At 44.9% G+C, this 25,479-nt stretch overlaps 1 protein-coding gene and 1 long non-coding RNA gene across 2 annotated transcripts in view; one reads left to right on the top strand and one right to left on the bottom strand.

The window, feature by feature from the left end:
* The window catches only part of LOC127009477 (immunoglobulin domain-containing protein oig-4-like), a 61,893-nt gene extending 43,698 nt beyond the window's left edge, over positions 1-18,195 (top strand). The window contains exons 4-5 of the mRNA XM_050882576.1: positions 6,910-7,059; positions 12,076-18,195. Coding sequence (XP_050738533.1) covers positions 6,910-7,059; positions 12,076-12,234 — 309 coding nt within the window. The 3' untranslated portion in view covers positions 12,235-18,195. The remainder of the gene's footprint in view (positions 1-6,909; positions 7,060-12,075) is intronic.
* A 509-nt stretch (positions 18,196-18,704) lies between these two features.
* On the bottom strand, positions 18,705-23,834 carry LOC127009490 (uncharacterized). Its single transcript, XR_007762018.1, has 2 exons — positions 21,543-23,834; positions 18,705-21,470 (listed from the first exon to the last, which is right to left on the bottom strand). It is a non-coding gene; the product is annotated as an uncharacterized LOC127009490 (long non-coding RNA).
* Between the last annotated feature and the right edge of the window lie 1,645 nt (positions 23,835-25,479).

Below are 25,479 nucleotides of genomic sequence, written 5' to 3' on the forward strand. Positions count from 1 at the left end.
GTATTCTAATTCTGTGTCATCTGGTAAAATATGGTCGAGCAAGTGGCCATGTACTCACACCAGATCAATTTCTATATCAAATTAGTAAAAGACTCTGAATACGGCGTTTATTTCGAGGTTAGACTTTTCGCCTTTTTCTTTTCAATGTTCCGTTTTATTCCTTCCGATTCTAAATCATCTGGAAATACGCCAAAATCATGTTTGCACTTCTCATTTATCAAGTTTTTTTTAATGGTTTCGAGAGTGCTGCGAAGTTCCAGATGATCGTTTTCCCTCTTTTCACAATTTCTTCCATAAATATATAGGTCGGTATTATAAGACACGTTGGCTTCTCACATCAGCTATTTCTACAGGTCAAAGAGGGGGTCAGTCGGGTTCTAATGAGTGTTTCTTTAGGTTCACGGTACAGAGGAAGGGTCAAACTACCACCAGGGTCATAAAACTACTCCTGGAAATGCCCACAACTCCTACGAAAGCCTTGTCAAATATGTGTTCTTGGGCGGCGAAATGTCTTGTAATGCGACCCATACTGTTCTTCAGGTAATTGTCGGCACTTGTAACGATGGAATAGACAAGCCATAAATAAACTAAACAACTAACAACATGATGTGTCTAACGTTTAAGTAACGAGCCGCCGCGTGTGCCTGTGTTCTCTCTTTTGTGCTGAGCGGCAGGAGCTTGCGGGTTTGTGTAATGAGATAATCCTGCAAGCCCATCAAAAGCCCGACAATCCTTTTTTTCTCTCTCTCTCTCTCTCTCTCTCTCTCTCTCTCTCTCTCTCTCTCTCTCTCTCTCTCTCTCTCTCTTCAAGGCCATCCCTCCCTCCATTCATTCCATTTTTAAACAGCTTTCCGTAAAGACTGTGAGTTTGCTTTAATGGGACGAACCGCGGGCGAAGAAAACAACAGTAACGGCAAAAACAGCAGCTACAACAATAATAACAGCACTACTACTACTACTACTACTACTACCACTACCAAAATTGAGTGGTATTCATAAAACGCCGCCTGGATAGAGGCTCTTATTCACTGGAAATCCTCATATGCCTCAACAAAACCACATATAGGGTCTTTTTATGAGCTGGGGATTTGAAATGCGCCCCCTCACTCACTCTCTTTTACTCTCTCTCTCTCTCTCTCTCTCTCTCTCTCTCTCTCTCTCTCTCTCTCTCTCTCTCACACACACACACACACACACACACATTTCACAAACATTGGCCATATATATATATATATATATATATATATATATATATATATATATATATATATATATATATATATGAGAGAGAGAGAGAGAGAGAGAGAGAGAGAGAGAGAGAGAGAGAGAGAGAGAGAGAGAGAGAGAGAGAGAGAGAGAGAGAGAGAGAGAGAGAGAGAGAGAGAGAGAGAGAGAGAGAGAGAGAGAGAGAGAGAGAGAGAGAGAGAGAAAGCATGAAGGAGGAGGAGGAGGATGGAGGAGGGCGCTGAATGGAGGTGTGTTGTTGCAGTGACCTGAGCCTAACTTTGCTTCCACCCGGCCTCTTGTTCTGCCGTGTGCTAGCGGTGTTCTGGCCCATGCATCAGCCAGGAGGAACTAGTCAAGAAAAAAAAGGAGGAGGAGGAGGAGGGAAGGGGGAAGAGGAAGAGGAGAAGGAGAAGGAGGAATTGGAGGAGGAGGAGACGCATCAGACACGAAACGATCTGGTCAGGTTGGCGAAAATACATACACATGAGATTGCCTTTGCTGTGTATGTATGTGTGTGTGTGTGTGTGTGTGTGTGTGTGTGTGTGTGTGTGTGTGTGTGTGTGTGTGTGTGTGTGTGTGTGTGTGTGTGTGTGTGTCCATCAGCTTGTTTTGTGTATTCATTGTTCGTTGTTCATGAAATTTCAGTAACTTTGATCGTTATGTTACTGAATGCAACCCATCAAAAACTTTTCGAGCCCAGTTCCGCGGTTATTTCGAATGTTGTAAAATATGAATGTTTTTATATGTGGAGATTTTATACACACGATTTTTTTTTTCTTGTCCTGATGACCATTTCTTTTCTTCAAGTTATCTTTTAAGCCTGCATCTGAGGCACTGAACATCTAATGAAGCATAGACAGTCGGGTAAAGATTGGCTGCGGCTAAGGAGACCCAGAATACGAAATAACACACACACACACACACACACACACACATGGACAATCGAAAAATGTGTAGTTCTGTCTTATTACTTTAGGGAGCCGCACTGCCAAATACAGTTCCGAAGCGAAGAAAACTGTGCGGCTCTGAAGGCGTCCGAAGCTGAAACAGAGGCGCAAGGAGGCGAAGCGAATAAGAAACGTTGGCGGAGCACAGCCTGCGAACCACACACCTGTCTCAACGCGGGGCACACCTGCAGCCTGGCAAAACTGCGCTTCACGTCCACCTTTCCTCTCCTTGGCTCCTCGTTGATGTTTCTGCTTTAGTTTACACTGAAAGCTTTACTAATGTATTTCCGCTCCATAAGTAATTCATGCATCACAAAAGCTACTTGTTCTTGGCAATTTTTATTGCAGTTTTATTGGAAGAGAAAATGCAATACAATACGAGCTTTAAAATGTTGACAGAATAGTATGGTAAAATGTCAGGTAGGAAACTTATGAAAATTTGTATTTTAGTTCGAAACATTTTAGTGGAGAAAGTGAAAAGCGAATTGAGAAAACCGTGGACTTTAACATAGAGGTTAACTTCAGTAGCGATGATTCTTGTGCCCTATAGCATTGATCTTGATGTCACTTCTGTCCTTTCGATTTTGAAGATGACAGACAGAGACCTTTGGCCATGATAACTGAGTCTTCATCTCCCTCACTCCCTCCCTCCTCCCGGGACCGGATGAACAGCTGCGCCCCTTCAGAGAGGCCGCGGACCAGCTCAGTTCACGCCCATGAGGCAGCCAAGTAATTCATGGGACGCTGTGATCGTGTGCTGGCGTGGAGGGGTGGCTAGTGGTGGTGATGGTGACGATGATGATGGATGATGGAGGATGAAAATAAAGATGACGAAGATGATGGAGGAATGAGAATGAAGAACACAAGTAATATTTTGAATGCATTAAGATTAAATAACTAAGAGCGGCCGGTAGCTATACGTTTGCGAACAGATCTAACAAAATCCATACACGAAGAAGACCATCATAAGTCTCACAAAACTGTAAGAGGAAGAGGAGGAGGAGAAACACAAGTAATATTCTGAATGCAGGAAAGACTACGTAATTAAGAGTAGACGATACAGGTTTACGAACTAACATAACAAAACTAAAGAATGAAAAAGACCGTCATATGAGACTCACTAAGCTGGAGGAGGAGGAGGAGGAGGAGGAACACAAGAAATATTTTCAACGCATGAAGACTATATAGCTAAGAGCGGTAGGGACAGGTTCACAAACTAACCTAACAGAACTCAAGCACGAAGACCATCATAAGACTCACAAGACTACAAGAGGATGAGGAGGAGGAAGAGGAGGGGAGGCAGCCATGATCACCCTGCCTTCCAGTACGGCGGAGGGGTGAAGGCTGACTTGAAGCAGAGCTGTTCTTAACGAGGCAGGCCCGTCCGTGCATCCCTTCCCGTCTCGTCGTCTCCCCTACCCACGCCCCTTCCTCCCAAGTACCCCATGCTAATAGTCCTGTGCCCGACCCCATCACAGCACTTATTCTCTTCCCTCCTCTCCATTAATCTCCGGTCAGTGTCGATCCTCTTCCGGGGTAATATAAGGCCTCCAAAACACATTTATTCATTTCTCTTCTCTTCCATTACTGTCCGGAGGTTAGTGTAGATCCCTTTTCCGGGGCAGGGGAAGGGGGGGAGGGGGGGAGGTGACCGTACGGCGGCACACCCGAGGCACAACACCCCGGGGACTATGCATGTAAAGGCGATATGACCTCTACAAAAACAAATGGCTACGAGAATAAACTTCCATTCTCAGCCACTTGCAAATTTAGACACGAGTTAAGCAACACACACACACACACACACACACACACACACACACACACGTACCTTGAGTATAAATATATGGCTGTTTTTACATTATGATACAGTGTGTGTGTGTGTGTGTGTGTGTGTGTGTGTGTGTGTGTGTGTGTGTGTGACAGACAAACACACTCATGCAGGCGATAAGGTATTTAACACTCGCTTGCTTTAATGTCCACACCGAAAACAGCAGAGTCGAAGGCAAAGGAAAAGTAGGAATAGGGGGAAAAGGTGAAGGAGAAGGGGCAGAGGAACGCATATAAAATGTATTCTTCTTTACGCACACACAAGGTACCTATTCTCCTCACACATGCCCAGTACATGCACTAATCCACTCGTACAACACATCACTCACAGAAACCTACAGACTAGCAACATGCCCTTTCATCTCATTTGTCAACGCCACTCATTCTAACCAACACCTCACCTCACTCCACGCACCTCAGCATCAGTCCAACCCCTCTGCCATCACCACAACTCTCACCACTGCAGCCACGACCATCAACACCCCCACCACCACAGCCACCCCAGACAAACAGCCTCTCTCGTCCCTTTCCTCCGTCCCCATCACAGCAACCATTGGGAGGAAAAAGTAAGCGAGGAAAAAAGAAAAGAAAAAAAAAACACTGAAGCGACAAAACAACCCTACCAAACAAGTTATCAATAATAAAAAAAGAGAAACGGAAAAAATAAGAAAAAGAAAATTCGATGCAACGTGTAGAAACAAGGGGATAGAAAAAAAACGAAGACGAGAGAGAGAGAGAGAGAGAGAGAGAGAGAGAGAGAGAGAGAGAGAGAGAGAGAGAGAGAGAGAGAGAGAGAGAGAGAGAGAGAGAGAGAGAGAGAGAGAGAGAGAGAGAGAGAGAGAGAGAGAGAGAGAGAGAGAGAGAGAGAGAGAGAGAACCCCAGAAATTATTTGTGCTGTCCAACTCTCAGTGTATTGAAAAGCCATTTTGGTCAAGGGCTTCAGCGAATGGGTCTACTTTTTATTAACACAAAAGAGGCTTTGTTTTCAAACCCGGCGCTCTCCGGCGACTGGGATGGTGTAAATGTGTGTGTGTGTGTGTGTGTGTGTGTGTGTGTGTGTGTGTGTGTGTGTGTGTGTGTGTGTGTGTGTGTGTGTGTGTGTGTGTGTGTGTGTGTGTGTGCACCCTTCGTCATTATGTGAACACGATATTACGCTTTACCGCAATAACGGCCATCATTGTGTGTGTGTGTGTGTGTGTGTGTGTGTGTGTGTGTGTGTGTGTGTGTGTGTGTGTGTGTGTGTGTGTGTGTGTGTGTGTGTGTGTGTGTTTTCTGGTTGCACAGGCACAGGAGGCAGACAAACACAAGCGTTGCACATCACACCTCATACACAGGAGATGGAGGGAGCGGGGAGGGAGGGGGAAGGGAAAGGAAGGTAAAAATGACATGAAAAGAAAAGAACTGGAAGGAAAGGAAAAGGGACAGAAATGGAAGGGAAGGGGAGGGGAAGGGAAAGGTAGGGAAAGGGAAGAAAAAATAACATGAAAAGAATGGAAATGGAAGAGAAAGGAAAGGAAAAGAAATGGAAGAGAAAGACAAAGAAGAGAAGGGAAGGGAATGAAAAGAAAGGAATGAAAATGGAAGGAAAAGGACAGGAATGAAAATGAAAGGGAAAAGAACGGAAAGGGAAACTGAAGGGAAAGTAAAGGGAAACTGAAGGGAAGTAAAAATAACAGAAGCGAAGAAATGGATTGGAAATAAGGACGGGAAAGCAAAGCGACACGAAGAAAAATAAAAATAAAATAAAACAAATAAAAGGAGGGAGAAGGGAGCGAGGGAGGCAGAAAAGCAAATGGAGGACGACTAGTAGAAAAGGGCACCAACAAAAATAACTCTCTCTCTCTCTCTCTCTCTCTCTCTCTCTCTCTCTCTCTCTCTCTCTCTCTCTCTCTCTCTCGTGATAAGATACGAAAACCACATTTGCTACCCTTTTGCTTTTTTTTTTCTCCTCTCTTACTTTCCACTTCCATTACCTCTGGAGTGGATGAAGGGAGGAAGGGTGGAGGTGAGGAGAGGAGTGGGAGGGGGCGGAGAGAGTGCGTTGGGGAAGGGGGAGAAAGGGAAGCAAAAAGGAAGGTGAAAGAGAGGAAAGTTAAAGCGTTTGGCTAGTAATTAGGTAAAATATGAGAGAGAGAGAGAGAGAGAGAGAGAGAGAGAGAGAGAGAGAGAGAGAGAGAGAGAGAGAGAGAGAGAGAGAGAGAGAGAGGTGGTGGTGGAGGGAAGGCCGCGTATCTCATAATTTATGAGGCTGAAATCTACATTATATTAATCTTTCCACCATGGCGAAATTTTAAATATTATTCCATTTTTGGCTGAAGGAACACACACAGGTCGGGAAATGATGTTAATGGTGTGTGTGCTCGCTAACAGGCGCGCACACACACACACACACACACACACACACACACACACACACACACACACACACACACACACACAATAGTCTTTTCTAAACCAACCTTGCAAATGAGGTACATCAATAACTTTCTACAATTAGGATATTAACCTCATTACTGTCATTGTTATTATTTCAACATGTATAATTTTTGACAGGATAACGGGCAATGATTTGAAGCGTGGACAGTGTTTGTGTGTTTGTTCACTATGTGCTCCACTTTAAATGAGAGGACAGTAGCGCTCCGGAAAACACAAATGCTAATCTACCTGTTCAAATTAATGTTCTGGTACTCCTAAACCATACTAAAGTTTAAGATGAAGGGCGGTGTACACAGTTAGGAAAATATTAGTTTAAGATGTAGGGCGGTGTAAACAGTTAGGCAAAAATTACTGATATTAATGATACTATTATTATTACAATCTTCCTCTTTCCTTTTATATTGCTACTTTCCTAATCTGGCTCTCCCTGCTTTCCCCGTGTGCGCGGCGCGGTGCACACCCACGCAGGCGGCGCGGGTGGTGCAGGCGTCGCACTATGAGCTGGAGTACGTGCTGGGCCGCAAGATCATCTTCCTGTGCACGGCGCGCGGCAACCCTCGCCCGCGCATCACCTGGTACAAGGACGGCGTCGAGCTCTACGCCCACAACTATTTCCAGGTACTGACACGCGTGGGAAACTGTGCCCTTTTGATGCCTCCTGCCTCCTTCACAACAACCACACTGCTTCTTGTGCTAGCTAACCATTTTTTCCCGTGAATTTCAATGTTTTTATCAATGTTTCTGCCTCTCCCTAGTTTTAAACACTGACGACGATGGGTTTTCCACCTTTTTGTGTTCTTAGGTTTAATATATCCTACCACTCCTCCAGGATGACAACCAGGTCCTCTCGATGCATGCTGATTCTTACACAACAGCTTCATCGCCTCCTACGCCGCCTCAGTACCTTTCCCTAGATTATGGTGATCCTCTTAGCCTATCTGCATCTCCTTGACAACTACATCTCCTCTCTGGTTTCTCGTTTTCTTCCTCTCAGCCTTGAAGCTTTTGTGTCTACTTTCCATTGGCTCTTTTTTTTATTTTCTCGTAGCCTACAACGTATTTTAGTCATCTCGCTTTTCGTACTTATCTGCTTCTCCTAAACCCGCCACCACAAAGTTAGCTAACGTTCTAAACTTAACTGATGGTAACTTGAATCTTCAGTGGCTTTCAAAGTATAATTCCGTCTCTCTCAATGTGCTCGGAATACTACATAATAAAGTATAGTCTCGTCTTCACTGTCTTTCAAATCTCTCTCTCTCTCTCTCTCTCTCTCTCTCTCTCTCTCTCTCTCTCTCTCTCTCTCTTCTTTTTTCCTCTCTTCTCTTTTCTCTTATGCTAATATCTCTTTTCTCCCACGCTAATTTCTCTTTTCTCTCCCACTCTAACTTCTCCTTTTTCTTCTCTTCTTTTCTCTTTTCTCTTTTCTCTCTCTCTCTCTCTCTCTCTCTCTCTCTCTCTCTCTCTCTCTCTCTCTCCCCGCTGCCTGGCTCTTCCACACACTCCACTATCTCCTCGTCGCCTGCCACCAGTAAACACCAATCCCTGTCCATCCCTCCCACGCCTCCCCCCGCTCGTCCAATCCTCGCTATTCCATCGGGCTGAAGAATCTCGAGAAGGAAACACAATAACGTCAAGACACACACGCAATATATGTACACAAAACAAACTAGTATAGGCTTTTCCGGGGCTGAGAGTTCATGGGAAGCGAAGGAGGAGGAGGAGGAGGAGGAGGAGGAGGAGGAGGAGGAGGAGGAGGAGGAGGAGGAGGAGGAGGTTGCACGGATATGTAAAGGAGGGAGTATGTGTAGGAGTATGTATTTTTTCATCATCTGGAATTGTTTATATAGGAGCTTACCCATCTCTCTCTCTCTCTCTCTCTCTCTCTCTCTCTCTCTCTCTCTCTCTCTCTCTCTCTCTCTCTCTCTCTCTCTCTCTCTCTCAACGTGCAGAGTGAGGACAATTTTGGTAATGAAGAAATTTGAAAATGATTGAGGAGGTGACAGGCGAAGAAATGGAGTTTGGGGCTGATAGAAACGAGCGAGAGAGAGAGAGAGAGAGAGAGGGGGGGGGGGGAAGGAAGGAAGCAGGAAGTGGACCAAAGAGCAGGAACTCTCTTTTGCCCGCCTCACAACAGAGACAGACAGACAGACAGACAGACCCACACCTAACCCCATGCCCCGCCCCGCCCCGCCCCGGCCTACCCAAATCAAGACTACCTCAGCACTATACCCAAGTCATGCCATTTACCTCTTACCCTCCACTCCCATACCCACTTCTAGCTTCCCCAATTTCATTCCTCTTTTCCTGTTCACCTCTTTCAACAGCCTCCCTTCCCCTCATACTCTTCAGCCTCCTATGTCTCCACTTCCATCCGCTCTTCTACAACTTCATTCCCCCCCTTTCTCTATATACCCAAACGCCCTCAACAGCCTCACTCCATTCAAAACTAGGCTATCATTCCCATCCCTTTTTTCTATCCCACCCAACTGCATTCCTCGCCCATACAGACCTTCATCCACCCTCACCACTACCCTTTACTCCTGCCTCAACAACTTCTTTTTTTTTCTACAGTCCACAGGTATTCCTACTCCTGCATCTTCTCCTCCTCCTCTTCCTTTTCTTATCTCTGCATCCCCCATTACCCTCTTTAATAGTTCTTACGAACCAACATTAGTCAAGAGGGTGTAATTTTCACTCGTCCAATATCATGGCAAATTAAAGCACGAAGACTATGTGGATTATTAGAGACGAAAAAAAAAAAAAATTACATGAGACCAGTTTTTATGCACCTTTATCCTGCTTGGGTCTCACAGTTAATTTCCGTCACTCCACCTGACCCAGCAATAAAACGAGAAAACATGGATTATTTCAAAAGAGAATAATGTACAAAAGCCAAATTTTAATCACCATTATCCTGCTCAGCTCTCACAGCTACCTTTTGTCACTACTACTGGCCTGGCACGCCTGTTGGAGCATCATCCCCCCCCCCACCCCCCGGCCCGACACACCAATCGCCACTCACTGCATAGCTATTGACATTAATTTCCACACCAGTTGCTATTCAGTCACATCTGTCGCTGTCCGTACTCATTCCTGCTCGTAGGATTCATACTTCGTCAATATGTAATAACGGGCACAGGATATCTCGTTACAAAGCTTTCTATCCTCATCCTGGATACTGAAGTGAACCTCGTTAGAGAGTACTTAGATCTAGCGTATACGTATTGAAAGTACTAAAAAATGAGCAGATAAAAATTATTTAATAAAGAACGTTCATCGATATCTTTTTTTAACAGTAGAATATAGTAACTTTTTAGGGTAGTATGTTTCGCTGCTATGGGTACCGAGTGGAGTGGCGCGCATGGAATAGCTAACATGTCCTATATTGTGTCTTATCTTCACCTCAGCCTCCGTGCCGCCAGAAGCAGTTCCAGGTAACCGCCGCGAAATTCATGCCCACCTGACGCCTCGCTTCCCGTGTACCGGCTGGACTTTATTACTCTGAGACCTGAGATTCCATGCAAGATGAAAAGTATTATGAAACTTTTGCCTTTTCTCTCTTAAAAATATAGTCATCGTACTCTTAAACGTGGGATGTAAGGAATGGTATAAGATCAGAAAAAAGTGATATATACCTGTTGTTTTCCTTCAGTAAGTCTGCGTTGTGTTCTGTGATGCGAGAGGCAGTGAAGGCTGTGCGATATGATATTGTTGACTTGAACACAGCGCGCAGGGTATCTATCAGGTGCAGTCGGCATTTTGACCGTCACAACGTTGAGATGGACCAAACAACAAGGGACATTGTTACCAATTAAATATTCTCGCGCCGCCAGTGTTACCGAATCCCACCCGACAAATCCGAGTGTTTAAGAATATGAAAATTGTGACAACCCGAACATTAGTGTGTGTGGGGACTGTCGTTGTCGTTGCCGATTTCGTGAGATTTAAGAAACATACAAGTTTTTTTTCACTCGTCAGTATAAATGCATCGTAAAAGCATAGTTAATATCTCTTGTTTGGAAGGAAACTGCAACACTAAAAATGACTGCTGCAATAGACAATGGAAACCAAATCATAAACTTTATATCCCAGTCACAAGTTTTGAGATGAAAAAAAAAAAAAACCCTAATTGCAGCTTTGACGAGGACAAAAGACGAATAAACTGATCATACACAACATAACCAAAAATGACATGATTTTTTGTTTTGTTTTACGCTTGACAAATAAATAACAGCGGATATCATAACAAAATAAAAGCATCAGACAGACTATAACTAACAACAAAACAACTCTGATCAGCGCAGTAACAAGTGAACGAACAATAGACTTCTGCGAATAATATGATCCATCGCAACACACACACACACACACACACATTAGACACGTGACGGGGGGTGACTGACCTTCGCTGGCCACGCCCTTGTTGGCCTACCCATCACAGCACTTCCTTCATAACCCTTCCGCCGCCACACGAGTCATAGCCCTCCCCGCTCTCCCTCCTCCGCCTCCCACACTTGCCGTATAACCCAAACTAAATTCCTTCCATCTCCTTTCACTCTATCCCTCATCATATCCCTTACTCCCACCCTGCTTCCATACCACCCATTCCATACCATCCATACCACTTCTTCCTTCCTTCTTCCATCGCTTCCATATCACCCTTCACCCTTATTACCCTCTCTCGTACACTGAACAATGCACCATACAGAGTGGACGTGTGCACTGATAGATAGAAAGCAAAATGATTAAGTCTACCTGCACTTAATGAGTTTCACCTTGACCTTGTTACATGCCCTTAATTATGAAACATGAAAATTCTGTCTGAAATGGATTACCCGGCCATAAAGCTCCTTAATAGAGGCATTACACGTAGATAAATTACTAGGCTATAACATTTCGCTTTTTTGCAGGGGCCATATTGGATCTGGCGGCAATGAAGGGTTCCTGGCTGATACTTTTCGGAGCCTTTGAAAACTGTAATTAGTATCAGACAAACTTCTATAAGGCAATTAGGTCGCTCGCATGAAGCTCGGGAACATTTTAACCAGTTTTTGGACGCTTACTGTCTACACTGCTCGCTCTCCATAACACACACAGCGCACGCACTCATTTTACGACTACCACATTACTTTACCCTCTTTCACCCCATTATACACTTTACTCCCCAACAATTTTCCCTAAAAGAGGCATTACATACACCCCTCCCCCCCTACCCCCCCTCACATACATCCGCAACATCCCACGTGTTTCGCCACAATATTTACACCATCAGCCTCGCAAGCACCACAGAACACTCTACTCTTCACACCCACCAATTTTCCCAACCACAACACCCTAACGCTCTCAGAACTCCCCTGCTAATCCCTATCCGCACTATCATAACACTCAAAGCTCCCCTGCTACTCCTCAACCACACCATCCTATTAATCTTCAACTCCCCAAACACACAATCCCAACAATGAAATCCCCTGCTACGTACTTCCCAACCCCTCTAACACTGAGCTCCCCTGCTACTCACCATCTGCACTATCCTAACACTATGCTCCCCTTGTACTCCCTCAGAACTCTCCAAACACACCCTAACGCACACCTGATATTCTCCTCTACTTGCTCACCTGTCCCCGTTGCCGGCAGGTACACGAGTGGGAGATCGGCCGCCACAAGCTGAAGAGCAAGATGGAAATCGACCCGGCCACCCTGATGGACGTGGGCTATTACGAGTGTCAGGCCAACAACATTCACGCCGTGGACCACCGGGGCTTCAGGACTCAGTACACGGCAGGCCTCTACTGATGGGGCTGAAAGTAGCGCCTCCTGCCCCTCGGTGTGGCTCATAGTACACTATTCCCCTGCACGGCTCCCTCGGTGTGGCAGCTAGGTCTTCGTTCTCACTCGAAAATGCCTCCCAGTAAGTTCTTGTGTGGCTTTTGGTGTGGCTCCCAGTACACTCATGCCTCCCTGTATGGCTCCCAGTATATACCAGGCCTCTAGAGTGGCGCCCAGCACATCTCTGACCCCTGGTGTGGTGTCTAGTGTACCTGTGCTTCCTAATGCGACTCTCATCATCATTTCATCAGCAACTCGCTCCCACTCGAGAGATGGGTCACTGTGGTGTCACTGGTGCCTCCAACATTTTCGTCATTCAATGCGGTTCTCTGCGGCTCCTTGGGAACTAACGATGGACAGGCAGTCCACTCATTTATGTAGTGTTCCTCCCTTTTCCTTTGTCTGGTCACACTTCCCTTTCCCGGTACTGTGCCTTGAGTGATGTTTTTTGCTAGGCCGGTAGACCTTGCGACCAGTTGATTTTCTTTGCCTTGATGGAGGTCACTATATGGTCCAATAGCTCTTGTGACTTCCCTAATTCATCATTCGTTACACGATAACTAAGAGATTCTGATGTTTATAAACTTGTGAAGGCAACTCATCTCGATGGTCTGGATTTGCCTCTGAAGCCTATAGTAAGCGTTCATGATTCTCATGCACATAAGGAGACAGGACAAGGGAGTGCAGGTGTTTGTCACGGCATTCTGTTGTACTTCTCATCATACTTCTCACTTAAAGTAGAGTCACACTAACTTTTTTCCTCTCTCGAAGCCTAAGTCATTTCTTTGTGTGGTTATCTGTGCAATTTTGACGTCACAGTGTGTGGCTTCCAGTACGTTTTCGCCTCAAGGTTGAATTCTAACTATTCCAGCGTGACTCTTGGCCCAGCGTTAGCATTGAGTGCGACCTCAGTTTGCCTCGAGGCCCTAAGTCTGGCTGTCCAAACCATCCTATTGCACGTGTCTGTCGGGTGGTTCACCTCTGAATAAAACACCTATCCACTTCAGTCCCAATTAAGTCGTGCTTACCTGACCCACATCATTCATTTCCGGGAAGACAGCATGAGAGGGGCGGCTGTTGAGGATCAGGTGCGGGAGAGAACGAAGAGGGTTTAGAAAACTAGAGAAAAAAAAGAGAATGATGGAGGTAAAGAAACAACGCTCTCCAACCCTCTTCCTCCTCTTCCCGGGCCCGGTGGCCAACCTCATCAGCGGCCGGCACCGGGAGTCGGGCCGTGAATGGAATATCATTTCAATTAAGCGTCTGTGAAAGGGAGGCCGGTGTGTGTGTGTGTGTGTGTGTGTGTGTGTGTGTGTGTGTGTGTGTGTGTGTGTGTGTGTGTGTGTTAATGTAAGCGGGTTAAAAGGCATGAGTGCATTATTGTGCAGGTAACAAATCAATAACAATTATGCAATGTTTGTATATATTAGACTGAATGAGTTTATATATATATATATATATATATATATATATATATATATATATATATATATATATATATATATATATATATATATATATATATATACACACACACACACACACACATAAATGAGTCATGCACATATGGGTTGCAGCTTAAAGGAACTTTTCCGGTGACATCATTTTTGGCGAAGTTTTTCCTCGGAATGCCTCGCCTCGGCTTGTATATTGCAACTCTAATTGCAGCCGAAGCAGGATGTGGCTTCGGTTCCGGATCAACTTTTTTTCTTATTCTAGGAATTTCAACTTCAGCTTCATTAATTTTACCTGGCCTTGGCTTTGTGACATTTCAAGGGCTTCGGTTTTGGTCATGACGCCAAAGGCATACGGCCTCGTGTCGTTGACCTGGAAAGAAGGCACTGACCAGGCCTGCAAAAGGTGCTGTGCGGGAGTCACGAATACTGAGGACATGTTGTGGTAGGTGTGGAGTCCACGTCTGGGTACGTACAGTTGCCTGGGGATCTGGTGAATCAGAGGAAGAGCCGTGGATGCAGAGTCAGGGTGGGTGAAGGGTGCAGTTCGGATACGGAAATGGCTTCCGGGTATATCAGCAGGCGCACACAGGTGGGCACTTAATATTGATGACGAGTGGACGGCGCCGGATACTCTCAGCGTCAGCAATAACGGTGGAGGCCCCACGGCGCTCTAGGGAAGGCAGGGCAGCCAGGGAGGCGGAAGTGCGGCCTTCCCCTCGTGGAGCTGAGCAGAGCGAAGGCAACGCGGAAGGAAGGCAAGAGAGGGCCGGAAGGGGAAGAAATAAAGACGAGGGAGAAAGAGAGGAAGACTTAGGGGAGAAAGGAAGGAGGGAAGTAAGGAATAAGGCTAAAAACTAAAGGTACAGGAACAGGAGGAAATGTAGTATGTGGCAGAAGAGCAAAAAAGGAAAAAAAGAAGTCTAGGTAACGAACAAAGACTCGGAAACGAAAGCAGAGAGCATAAAACACACTTATGCCTCAACAGTTGCCAGTGTCACGTCATATTGATTCAGCTTCCTTCGGCATGGTGACGGAACGGAACGGGACGCTGGAAAGAACGGGTCGGGACGGGAAGGGACGGGGCGCGACGGGACGGGACGGGACGGGGTGGGACGGGGATGGCGAGGCACGGTTGGCATCGATCTGCCTTCAAATGCTCTCTTACTGACATTTCCCTTTATTGGAGGAAATGCGGAGCAACGTGTAAAATCATAAATGGAGGAGGAGGAGGAGGAGGAGGAGGAGGGGGAAGGGGAAGGGTAGTTGGAGTGAATGTGACATGCTCGTGATATGTGCATGGGGCGGTAGAGGGACCTTTGATGGCGTCGGTATAGTGGCAATGGAGGGAAGGGAGGGAGAGCAGTAGGCGCGGATGTGGCAGAAGATGGCAAGGTGTGGAGGTGACAGGTGAGCAGGTGGAGGTGATGGCGGTGGGGGTGAAGGGCCACATGATACAGCAAGGACTTCCGATGCATACTAAACGACGGAGACGGAAAAAAAAAAAAGTCGTATATTCATAAAAAAAAAGCAATACGCCACACACACACACACACACACACACACACACACACACACACACACACACACACACTACGCGCCTCAATATACAACGAATACTTAGAAAAATCCTGATAACAAAAGACCGGTGATTGTGTGCGCTCGCGTCCGGGGCGTGAGCATAAATCATTTCACCGGCGGGGAAAAAAAAAGGAATTGAAAAGGTTGCCTGAATAGGTTTATGAACACGGCCGACTGCCAGGAACAAAGCGGCCGGGAAGAGGGTGATTTGTGTCCGTGATGACGATGATGATGGTGAAGATGACAGATAATAGCGATGATGATGCTTACGGGAAGAGAGGGAGAGTGGAGGAGGAAAAGGAGTGATAAGATGAGGAGGAGGAAAAGGAGGACGAAGCGACGGAGGAGACGAAGGAGGCGTAGTAACAGTAGGAGCAGGAAAAGGCGTAGTAACAGTAGTAACAGCAGGCGTAGTAACAGGAGGAGGAAAAGGCGTAGTAACAGTAGGAGGAGGAAAAGAGGAGATAGAGAAAAAGGAGGGCAAGGAGAAGAACGGTGAGAATGAGATGGAAAGGGAGAAGGAGGAAGAGTCGAAAAAGGAGAAGAAAGAGGAAGTGGAGAAAGAGGAGGACAAGAAGGGTGAGGATGAGGTGGAAAAGGAGAAGGAAGAAGAAAAAGAGGAGGACAAGGAAAAGAAGGGTGAGGATGAGGAGGAAAAGGAGGAAAAGGGGGAAGCGAAAAAGAAGGAATAAGAGAGAGAGAGAGAGAGAGAGAGAGAGAGAGAGAGAGAGAGAGAGAGAGAGAGAGAGAGAGAGAGAGAGAGAGAGAGAGAGAGAGAGAGAGAGAGAGAGAGAGAGAGAGAGAGAGAGAGAGAGAGAGAGAGAGAGAGAGAGAGAGAGAGAGAGAGAGAGTATTAGCAGCATCAGGAATACTCTGCCATATCCCGCGCACGCCACCTCCTTCCGTCCCCTTCTCCCATGCTTTTTCTGCAGTGACATTTCCCCTCGTCGGACCGGCAAAGCGACATCAGCCATTTCCTTCCCGCTGAACCCCAACACACAAACAGGATACATAAATAACGGCATAAAGCGCATCGACCATTAGGAGCCACTCGAGCATATCGTTATTCGTAAACATCAAACCGAAGACCAGGAAAATGTATATCAGGAACGCCTCCAGGATCCCTTTGACAGATATCTCCCTTTGAATATTAGAGATCTCACGTTAGGTTGGTTACATTACATATTTAAGCAAAACAACCACGCATATCAATATTCGAAATAATGAAACTGATATTAAAAAAAGTATACTAGAGACCTAGGACTTAAATCGCATCTACCTCCCTTTGTATCCTGGAAATTACACTTTGTTTTAGTCTAAGGGCTTTGAAAAAATGGCCTCAAAAAGCTGTTCCTACGCAGAAATTTAGAGCTGATAAGTATGAAAATGAGGGCCAAAGGTGACTAGTGGAAATTACATGTTTTTAGTCCAAAGGTTATATCAAAAGGCCTCAAAAAAGCTGCTACAAGGAAGAAATTAAGCTGATAGACAAATATAAAATGACGGCCTAAGGTGAATATTCGTAATTACTTTTTTGTGCAAGGGTTATAAAAAAAGGCCACAAAAAAGCTGCTACAAGGACGAAATTAAGCTGATAGACAAATATTTAGAAGCTGATAGACAAATATTAAGTAGAAGGAAGAAATTAAAAGCTGATAGACAAATATTTAGAAGCTGATAGGAAAATATTTGGAAGCTGATAGACAAATGTTAAATACAAGGGAGAAAATAAAAGCTGATAGACAAATATTTAGAAGCAAATAGACAAATATTTGGAAGCTGATAGACAAATATTAAATACAAGGAAGAAAATAAAAGCTGATAGACAAATATTAAAAAGCAGATAGACAAATATTTGGAAGCTGATAGACAATTATTAAGTACAAGGAAAAAAGTAAAAGCTGATAGACAAATATTAAATACAAGGAAGAAAATAAAAGCTGATAGACAAATATTTAGAAGCAGATAGACAAATATTTAGAAGCTGAGAGACAAATATTAAGTACAAGGAAGATATTTAAAGCTGATGGACAGATATTAAGATGACGGGCGAAGGCTTCCTATTACGTCCCTCTTGAACGGCTCATGGTCAGCACGACGCCCACAGCAACAGCCTGGTGAGAATAAATTGATGTACCGCCCTCGTCCTCCACCTGTCTGTCTCTCGCCGTCACGTGAGCCTCTAAGGAAATTGCTTCCCCGCGGCTACCCCTCACCATCTGTCCTCATAATCAATATTCTTCTACCCTCCTTCCTCTTCCTCTTTCTCTTCCGCTTCTTTCTTTATTTTCATGCTTATTCAACCTTGTCTTCTCATTTTTAGTTTTTCTTTGCATTTTCTCCTAAGTCCCCCTTCCTTTATTATTTGCTTTGCTTGATTCTCTCATTGTGTTTATCTTCACTATCTTCCAGTTTATTAGTTTTCTCCTTTTCATCTTCATCATATTCTTTTTGTTCTTCTTTTTCTTCTTTTTGTTGTTGTTCTTCTTCCTCTGATTCTGCTTCTTCCTGATCGTCCTCTCCTCTTCCCTGTTCCTCTTCCACCTTCACATCCTCTTCCGCGCATCTCTTTCCTCTTGAAGCCAAACAGGGAACGATCATCCGTCGTGTTTAATCTTCCAGCGGTAGAGTCAAGCGGAAGAGCAGAGTGCCAGGCGGGTGTTTACGCTGTGTGTGTGTGTGTGTGTGTGTGTGTGTGTGTGTGTGTGTGTGTGTGTGTGTGTGTGTGTGTGTGTTTACAAAGGAGGCTGCATGTGATGGCAGTCGTGGCAATTGATGAAAGGAACTCAATTTCACGATCGTTATTTAAACCCATTTACTACAACTACAAAAACTACTGCTATCACTACAACGACTACTACTACTACTACTACTACTACTACTGCCACTACTATTACTACTAAAAAAAAAATAATAGTAATAATAATAAAAAATAATAACGGTAAGATCAGTATCATCTCTCTCTCTCTCTCACTCTCTCTCTCACATCAAAGTAACCGTACTCCCCCCCCCCCCCTCCCCGAGTCATGTGTTGCAGTGCCGGTAGACGCGGGCGCAGGGGACAACAATAAAGTTACCGTCCCAAAGTGAAAGTGAAAGGCCAATCATTATTTCGAAATTGATAAAAGGGACGTATTGTTTTTTGGCAGGTAATTGTTTTCCGACCTTGTCTCTTTGTAAACAAGGAGGTAATGTTGAGAGAGAGAGAGAGAGAGAGAGAGAGAGAGAGAGAGAGAGAGAGAGAGAGAGAGAGAGAGAGAGAGAGAGAGAGAGAGAGAGAGAGAGAGAGAGAGAGAGAGAGAGAGAGAGAGAGAGAGAGAGAGAGAGAGAGAGAGAGAGAGAGAGAGAGAGAGAGAGAGAGAGAGAGAGAGAGAGAGAGACCTAGAGAGAGAGAGACACAAACACACACACACACACACACACACACACACACACACACACACACTCACACTCATGCAGTACACATCAAGTCAACGAGAAACACGTCGCCCCGGAAACACACCGTCACGTCCCTTATACCCTTTCGATGTCCCCGAGTAGTTCCTTCAGGAGTCAGGGAGCGAGGGAGCCACCTCAAGCCACACACGACTGCTTGGACAATGAGCCGTCGTGCTGACCACCATCACCACCACCACAACTCCTCCTTTCACCATCACCTCTACCACCATTGGCACCATCTAGCTCCATCACCATGCCAGCATGAACTTGGGTCACCTTCATTTCCACTAAAACAGCCCAACACCACCACCACCACCCGCACCACCATCCATCTCCATCACTAGGTTAAGTCGGGGCCACCACCACCGCCGCCACAAAGCTAACGGGAGCCGCCCCCATGCCGTGTCTTTACTTTCCTTGCCACACCGTGGGGCCTGCGTGCCCGCCCCGCCCAATGGGTCCTCACCTCCCAAGGGGCGACATAACCAGAGCTTCTACACTTTTGTAGCTGTATAGATACGTGTATTTATAAATAGGGAAATGTATGACACTTTTCCAATATAGTTTTCGACATAAAAGCCGTAAATATATATCAATATTATATTCTACATACGAGTATATAGGTAGTGTGTGTGTCTCTTGTTGACCTGCCCAGGGGCTGAGACGGGAGGCATATTTCTAGGCCACGGACAGGCCACAGGAGTCACCCACAGCACTCTTTAGACCATGTTTCTATTATCCGTTAAGAATGTTTCCTTGCGATGTCACTCTTGAATTTGTGTCTCTCAACAACTGTTGCAGCGAGGTGAGTTAGCCAACACCGGCGAGTCTGTTCCGCGGCCTCGAGACATGTCCTTCCCCTGAGGTGCCTTGCCGGCGACCCTCAAGGGAAGGAGACGCTCGAGACCGGTGGGAGGTAGTTCCCCGTGCTGCTGACGTTACTTAACACTCGCGTGAGATGGCACGTTAAAAGTGAGGTGACTTGAGATCCCGTGGCTACGGCCAGAGATGTCCTGTAAAACAAGTCCCACCGCAGTACCACGGAGTGCCGCACCATCTGCACCGTCGCCTCTTTAGTGCCCGCGCCTCTCATTGTATTGTATGACATTATGCAATTTTCTATTAAGTGTATTTCATGTAAACTTATACAGTTATGTAAAATATTAACACCTGCGAGTGATTCTCTCTCTCTCTGTCTCTCTCTCTCTCCCCGTCCCCGTATTCGCACTGTCAACATTAAAGAGCTACTGACTCAGGGTGAACCATTTGAGGCTGTATCTGTCCTTGGCAGCGGCGACAGCAGTGACGTGTGGGGGAAAGGGCGGCGGGGACCACTTCGGGTCGAGCTGCCACGGACAAACCTTGGGGGCGGAGAGGCAGGAAGAGCGAGCGCCAGATCCACCCAGAATAATATATTGTCAGCTGATGGTTGAGCCTTCCCTTCTAGCTCCCTTTCCCCATAGAATCACTTTTAGATTTACTCAGACACCTTCCGCGTATCCAAAGTACTGAGGTCAAGGGTTCAGCACTGTGCACAATATAGTTACACCTCCGCCTGTGGAGCGCTAGCCATGGTGGGCGATAATTACCATTGGAAGCACTCACGTGTAATGAAACGCTTGGCGCGGACCTCTGTTGTGTGTGTGTGTGTGTGTGTGTGTGTGTGTGTGTGTGTGAGAGAGAGAGAGAGAGAGAGAGAGAGAGAGAGAGAGAGAGAGAGAGAGCGCATACCTCGCACCTGTACGACCACCACCACCACCACCACCATCCAGCAATAATTATTGATAAAAGGTTAACAAAGCTGCTGGAGTTTCCTTCACTTCCTCCTCCTCGACCAGCGTGATGAAGGATGCAATTATAGGAAACACACACACACACACACACACACACACACACACACACACACACACACACACACACACACACACACACACATTCACAGAGCCGTCGTCAGTATTCACATTTATTTAATCACAGGTACACCCAAGTCCAGCAAATCAAAGACACACACACACACACACACACACACACACACACACACACACACACACACACACTTCACTGCTTCTGACCCTCGAGGAACAAAGGGAAGGAACCGAACTCTCGTCCGTAATTGAACATGGATATAATTGGATTCATTCTAAATGGTGTGTGTGTGTGTGTGTGTGTGTGTGTGAGAGAGAGAGAGAGAGAGAGAGAGAGAGAGAGAGAGAGAGAGAGAGAGAGAGAGAGAGAGAGAGAGAGAGAGAGAGAGAGAGAGAAATAAAGACAAAAAAACACACACAAACACAAACAAACAGAATGAAATAACGCCAGCTAACATACCAGGGAGTCACGCATAGACACACACACACACACACAAAAAAAAAAAAAAAAAAAGTGGCAGAAAAATAAGCCAGCCAAGCAGCCAGTCAGCCATCCTAACAGCCAGCCAGACACAGACATGCAGGAACGGAATAACACAGCGCGAGGAAGAGAGAAGAAAACATGTTGACGCCATCCACCGCAGCTGTCGCCCAATACGAGTCTATTTTGGTGTGTAAAGAGAGCTCGTCGCCCTAACACCGCTATCACCCCTGGCCTACACGAGGATGGGAATCACGGAAAACAATGGGAAGTGCAAATGAGGGAATGATATGAAAAGAAGACCTACAACACCCACGGAAATCACGGAAAACAATGGGAAACGCGAAAAAGAAGGAATGATTATAAAATGAAGACCCAAACCACCTACGGAAATCACGGAAAACAATGGGAAACGCGAAAAAGAAGGAATGATTATAAAATGAAGACCCAAACCACCAACGGAAATCACGGAAAACAATGGAAAATGTGAAAAAGAGGGAAATACATAAAATGAAGACCAACACCACCATCACCCGCAGGTTATGTAAATGGGAGCAATAAGGAAAAATGAAATGACAGACGTGGTTAAATTTCTCTTTCCCCTACGCGAGTATGGAAATTAAGTGAATAAGGGAAAACGTGAGAATGAGGAAATTAAAAATGGAGAGAGAGAGAGAGAGAGAGAGAGAGAGAGAGAGAGAGAGAGAGAGAGAGAGAGAGAGAGAGAGAGAGAGAGAGAGAGAGAGAGAGAGAGAGAGAGAGAGAGAGAGAGAATCTACACTGCTCGCAGGTAACTTACACAAAAATAATAGAGGTGAGAATTTGAAACAGTGAGGTACCAGTCAATAAAAATCTCATGTTTAACGAGAATCAGTTTATAAATCTGAGAAAACAAGGAAATACGAGGAATCAAAATACGTGAGAATAGAGACAGACATACAGCGTCTACAGGTAATATGAATGAAAGGTGAAGTTAGAAACATAACCTATAGCTATGCATGGGTTCGGTACACACACACACACACACACACACACACACACACACACACACACACACACACAGATATGAAACAATAAAGAAAAAAATTAATGTAAATAAAGAACAGCCCAAAACGCCACATCACAGAAAAGAAAACGAAGAACTGAAGTGTGTAAAATGAGAGGAACTTACACGGTCTATAGGCAATAAAAATTAAATGTTAAGGTAAAAAATATAATGTAAATAAACCAACTGGCTAAAACAAAGGAAGACATGGAAAATAAATGTACAAAAGAAGATTCACGCAGCCCGGAGGAAATGCAAATTGAATAATAAAGAAAACAAAGATAAAATAACGAACGAGCTAGTTAAAACATGGACAGAACAGGAAACAAAGGAAAGGTGGAATATAGGTGTGTAAAAGAGGAGCTTCACGTCGCCTGGAGGGAGATAATACAAGGTGAATAATGAAGGTAATGTAGCGAATGATCTGCTTAAAACATGGACAGAACAGGAAACAAAGGGAAGGTGGTATACAGGTGTGCAAAAGGTGAGATTGACACCGTCCTCAGGTAATAAAGAAAAACGATAAAGCACTGGTTGAAAGATGGAAATAAAATGAAACAAAGGAACACGTGGAAGACAGGTGTCCATAAGGTGAGATTCGCATCGCCCGCAGGTAATAAAGAAAATAATACGATAATGTACACGAATGAACTGGCTAGGAGATGAAAATAAAAGGAAACAAAGGAACACGTGGATAACAGGTGTGCAGAATGAGATATTCACACCGCCCGCAGGTAATACAAAAAAAAAAAAAAAAAAAAAAAAAAAAAAAATGGAACGACGAGAGGAAAGCTGGTTAAAACACGTTACCTTCACTTAATTAACGGGTATGGAAATTTCAGGTAAGAAAACGCGGAAACAAGGTAATTAGTAAACTGAAGGACTTACACCGCCCACAGGTAAAACAAATAAAATAAGAGAATAAAAAGGTGAAGGGACTTATTAAAACATGCCTCAACACACACATAATTAACGGCTTGCAGAAATAAAAAAAAGAAAAAGTGTAGTCGAGCAAATATTTCTCTTTCAATTATTACTTCGTTAAAAAAAAAAAAAAGGTAACACAGCGTCCCAATGTTTTCTGTTTGATTTTTTTCTCGTTTTCGTTTTCATTTTCTTAAACTTTATTACCCTTTCAATTAATCTCCTTGTGAAAAAAGAAAAAGGAAAAAAAAAAGTAAGCCCAGCGTCCCCATTTTTCTGCTCGATTTTATTTCCTTGCATTTCCTTTTCTACTTACTATGGTACTCGTTCGTTCATTCCTCCTTGTGAGAAAAAGAAAAAAAGAAAAAAGTTAACCAAGCGTTCCTATTTTTTTCTACTTGATTTTTTTTTGTTTTCCTTTTCTTCAACTTTATTACCCTTCCAAAATCATCCCTTTGTGATAGTTAAGAAAAAATTACGTAATGAACATTCCTACATGTTTTCTACTCCATTACTTCCGTACTATTTCCTTTTTTCCCCCACTATATTACCCTTTCAAATATTCCTCCTTGTGACGAAGTTAAGAAAAAATATAAGTTAACCCAGCGTCCCTATTTTTCCTGTTTGATTTTTTCCTCGTATTCTTTCCCTTTTCTTCCACTATGTTACCCTTTCAATCATTCCTTTCTGTGATAGTTAAAAAAAATTACATAACCAATCTTCACAATTTCCTTTCCTCCTCAGTTTTTTTCCCGTCGTATTTTTTTTTCCTTCACTATATTCTTTTCTTCTTCCTGGTCTTCCTTCTCTTCATTAATTACAAAATTCTGGAAAATTGAAAAACTCCTTCAATTAATTACACTTCTCTATTACCATGAGAAATATGGAGCGTCTTCGAGAGAGAGAGAGAGAGAGAGAGAGAGAGAGAGAGAGAGAGAGAGAGAGAGAGAGAGAGAGAGTAGAGATAAAGGAACAGAGACAGGGATAGAATCCGAAAGAGGGCAGTTTAGAAAGCAAAGATCTGTGCCAGACTCTAAGGAAAGCTTTCGATATGTCCAGCGCAACTGAGAAAGTTTCACCGAACCAGCTAAGAAAGGATGACCAAGAGTCAGTTAAGAGAGCAAGAAGATTGCCAGTAGAACGCCCCTTGTGGAACCCATTCTGGCGATCAGATAGATCATAAGTGGAAAGGTGCTTTTGAATCTTCCGGTTAAAAAAAAGATTTAGATAGACATGAAAGTAAGGCTTTAGGGCAGTAGTTTGGGGGATTGGAACGGTCACCCTTCTTAGGCACAGGCTGTATGAAGGCGTACTTCAAGCAAGAAGGAAAGGTAGATGTTGACAGGCAGAGGCAAAAGTTTGACCAGGCAGGGTGACAGCACGGAAGCACAGTTTTTGAGGACAATAGAAGGCACTCCATCAGGCCCATAAGCCCTCTGAGGGTCGAGGCCAGAGAGGGCATAGAAAACATAATTCTTAAAGGATCTTAATAACAGGCATAAAGGAGTCAGAGGGGGATGAGTAGGAGGAATATGCCCAGAATCATCTTACGTATTTTACGAAGCGTAGCGTGCACATGTAAGCAGCCAGCGTAATTGAAGGAGTCTACAGGACTGAAGACACTGAACCTCACTGTAGGAAGGTTTTGGAGGATGTGAACTGAATTACGTCGCAGAGGGCAGCAGTAGCAGCAAAAGACCGTCTGTTTCTCGTTTAATACACGTTAGCTACAGGACGCGGTCAAGAACTGGACGTGTCCATCACGCGCACTATTGCTTGTAGTGACGGAGCGGCCGCCTCCGACTTCCTGTGTGTCATCGGCAAATTTAATTCTTATAAGCAACCTATCACTACTAATGGAGCCCAACCAGTACCACTTCCATTTTATAATTACAATTTAATTACAAATTACCTCATCCTGTAATTAATTACAATTACTTACTATAATTCCATTTTCAATTACAATTACAAAAAAAGTAATTAATCACATTTCAATTAAATTACAATTACAATTACTCCAATACACGACGGGGTTCAGCACTTCCAGGCCTTCCAGGACGGCGTGCCACCAGGGCCTCCCCAACCCCGGGGGCGACGCCTCCTGGGCATTCGGCGCTGGCTCCAATGAGTCCTCGTCTGGCACATCCTCGCAGGTCACGGCACTGTCTGGTGGGTCCTTTTCGTCACACGCAGGCTCAGGCTGATGAAGGTCGTGGTAGAGTGCCAGAGAGGATGACTCCCCAAGTCAGCCTCTGGCACTGCTACATCCTGGACACTGGCTGGTGGGCCCCCTTCGTCAGGCTCGGTCTCAGGCGCAGGCTGGTGAAGGTCGTGGTAGAGTGCCAGAGAGGATGACTCCCCCAAGTCAGCCTCTGGCACTACTGCACTGGCTGAACGGTCCCCGCAGTGCTCTCCTGGCTCTGT

The sequence above is a fragment of the Eriocheir sinensis genome, chromosome 4, assembly GCF_024679095.1.
Source record: "Eriocheir sinensis breed Jianghai 21 chromosome 4, ASM2467909v1, whole genome shotgun sequence".
Classification (NCBI taxonomy): Eukaryota; Metazoa; Arthropoda; class Malacostraca; order Decapoda; family Varunidae; genus Eriocheir; species Eriocheir sinensis.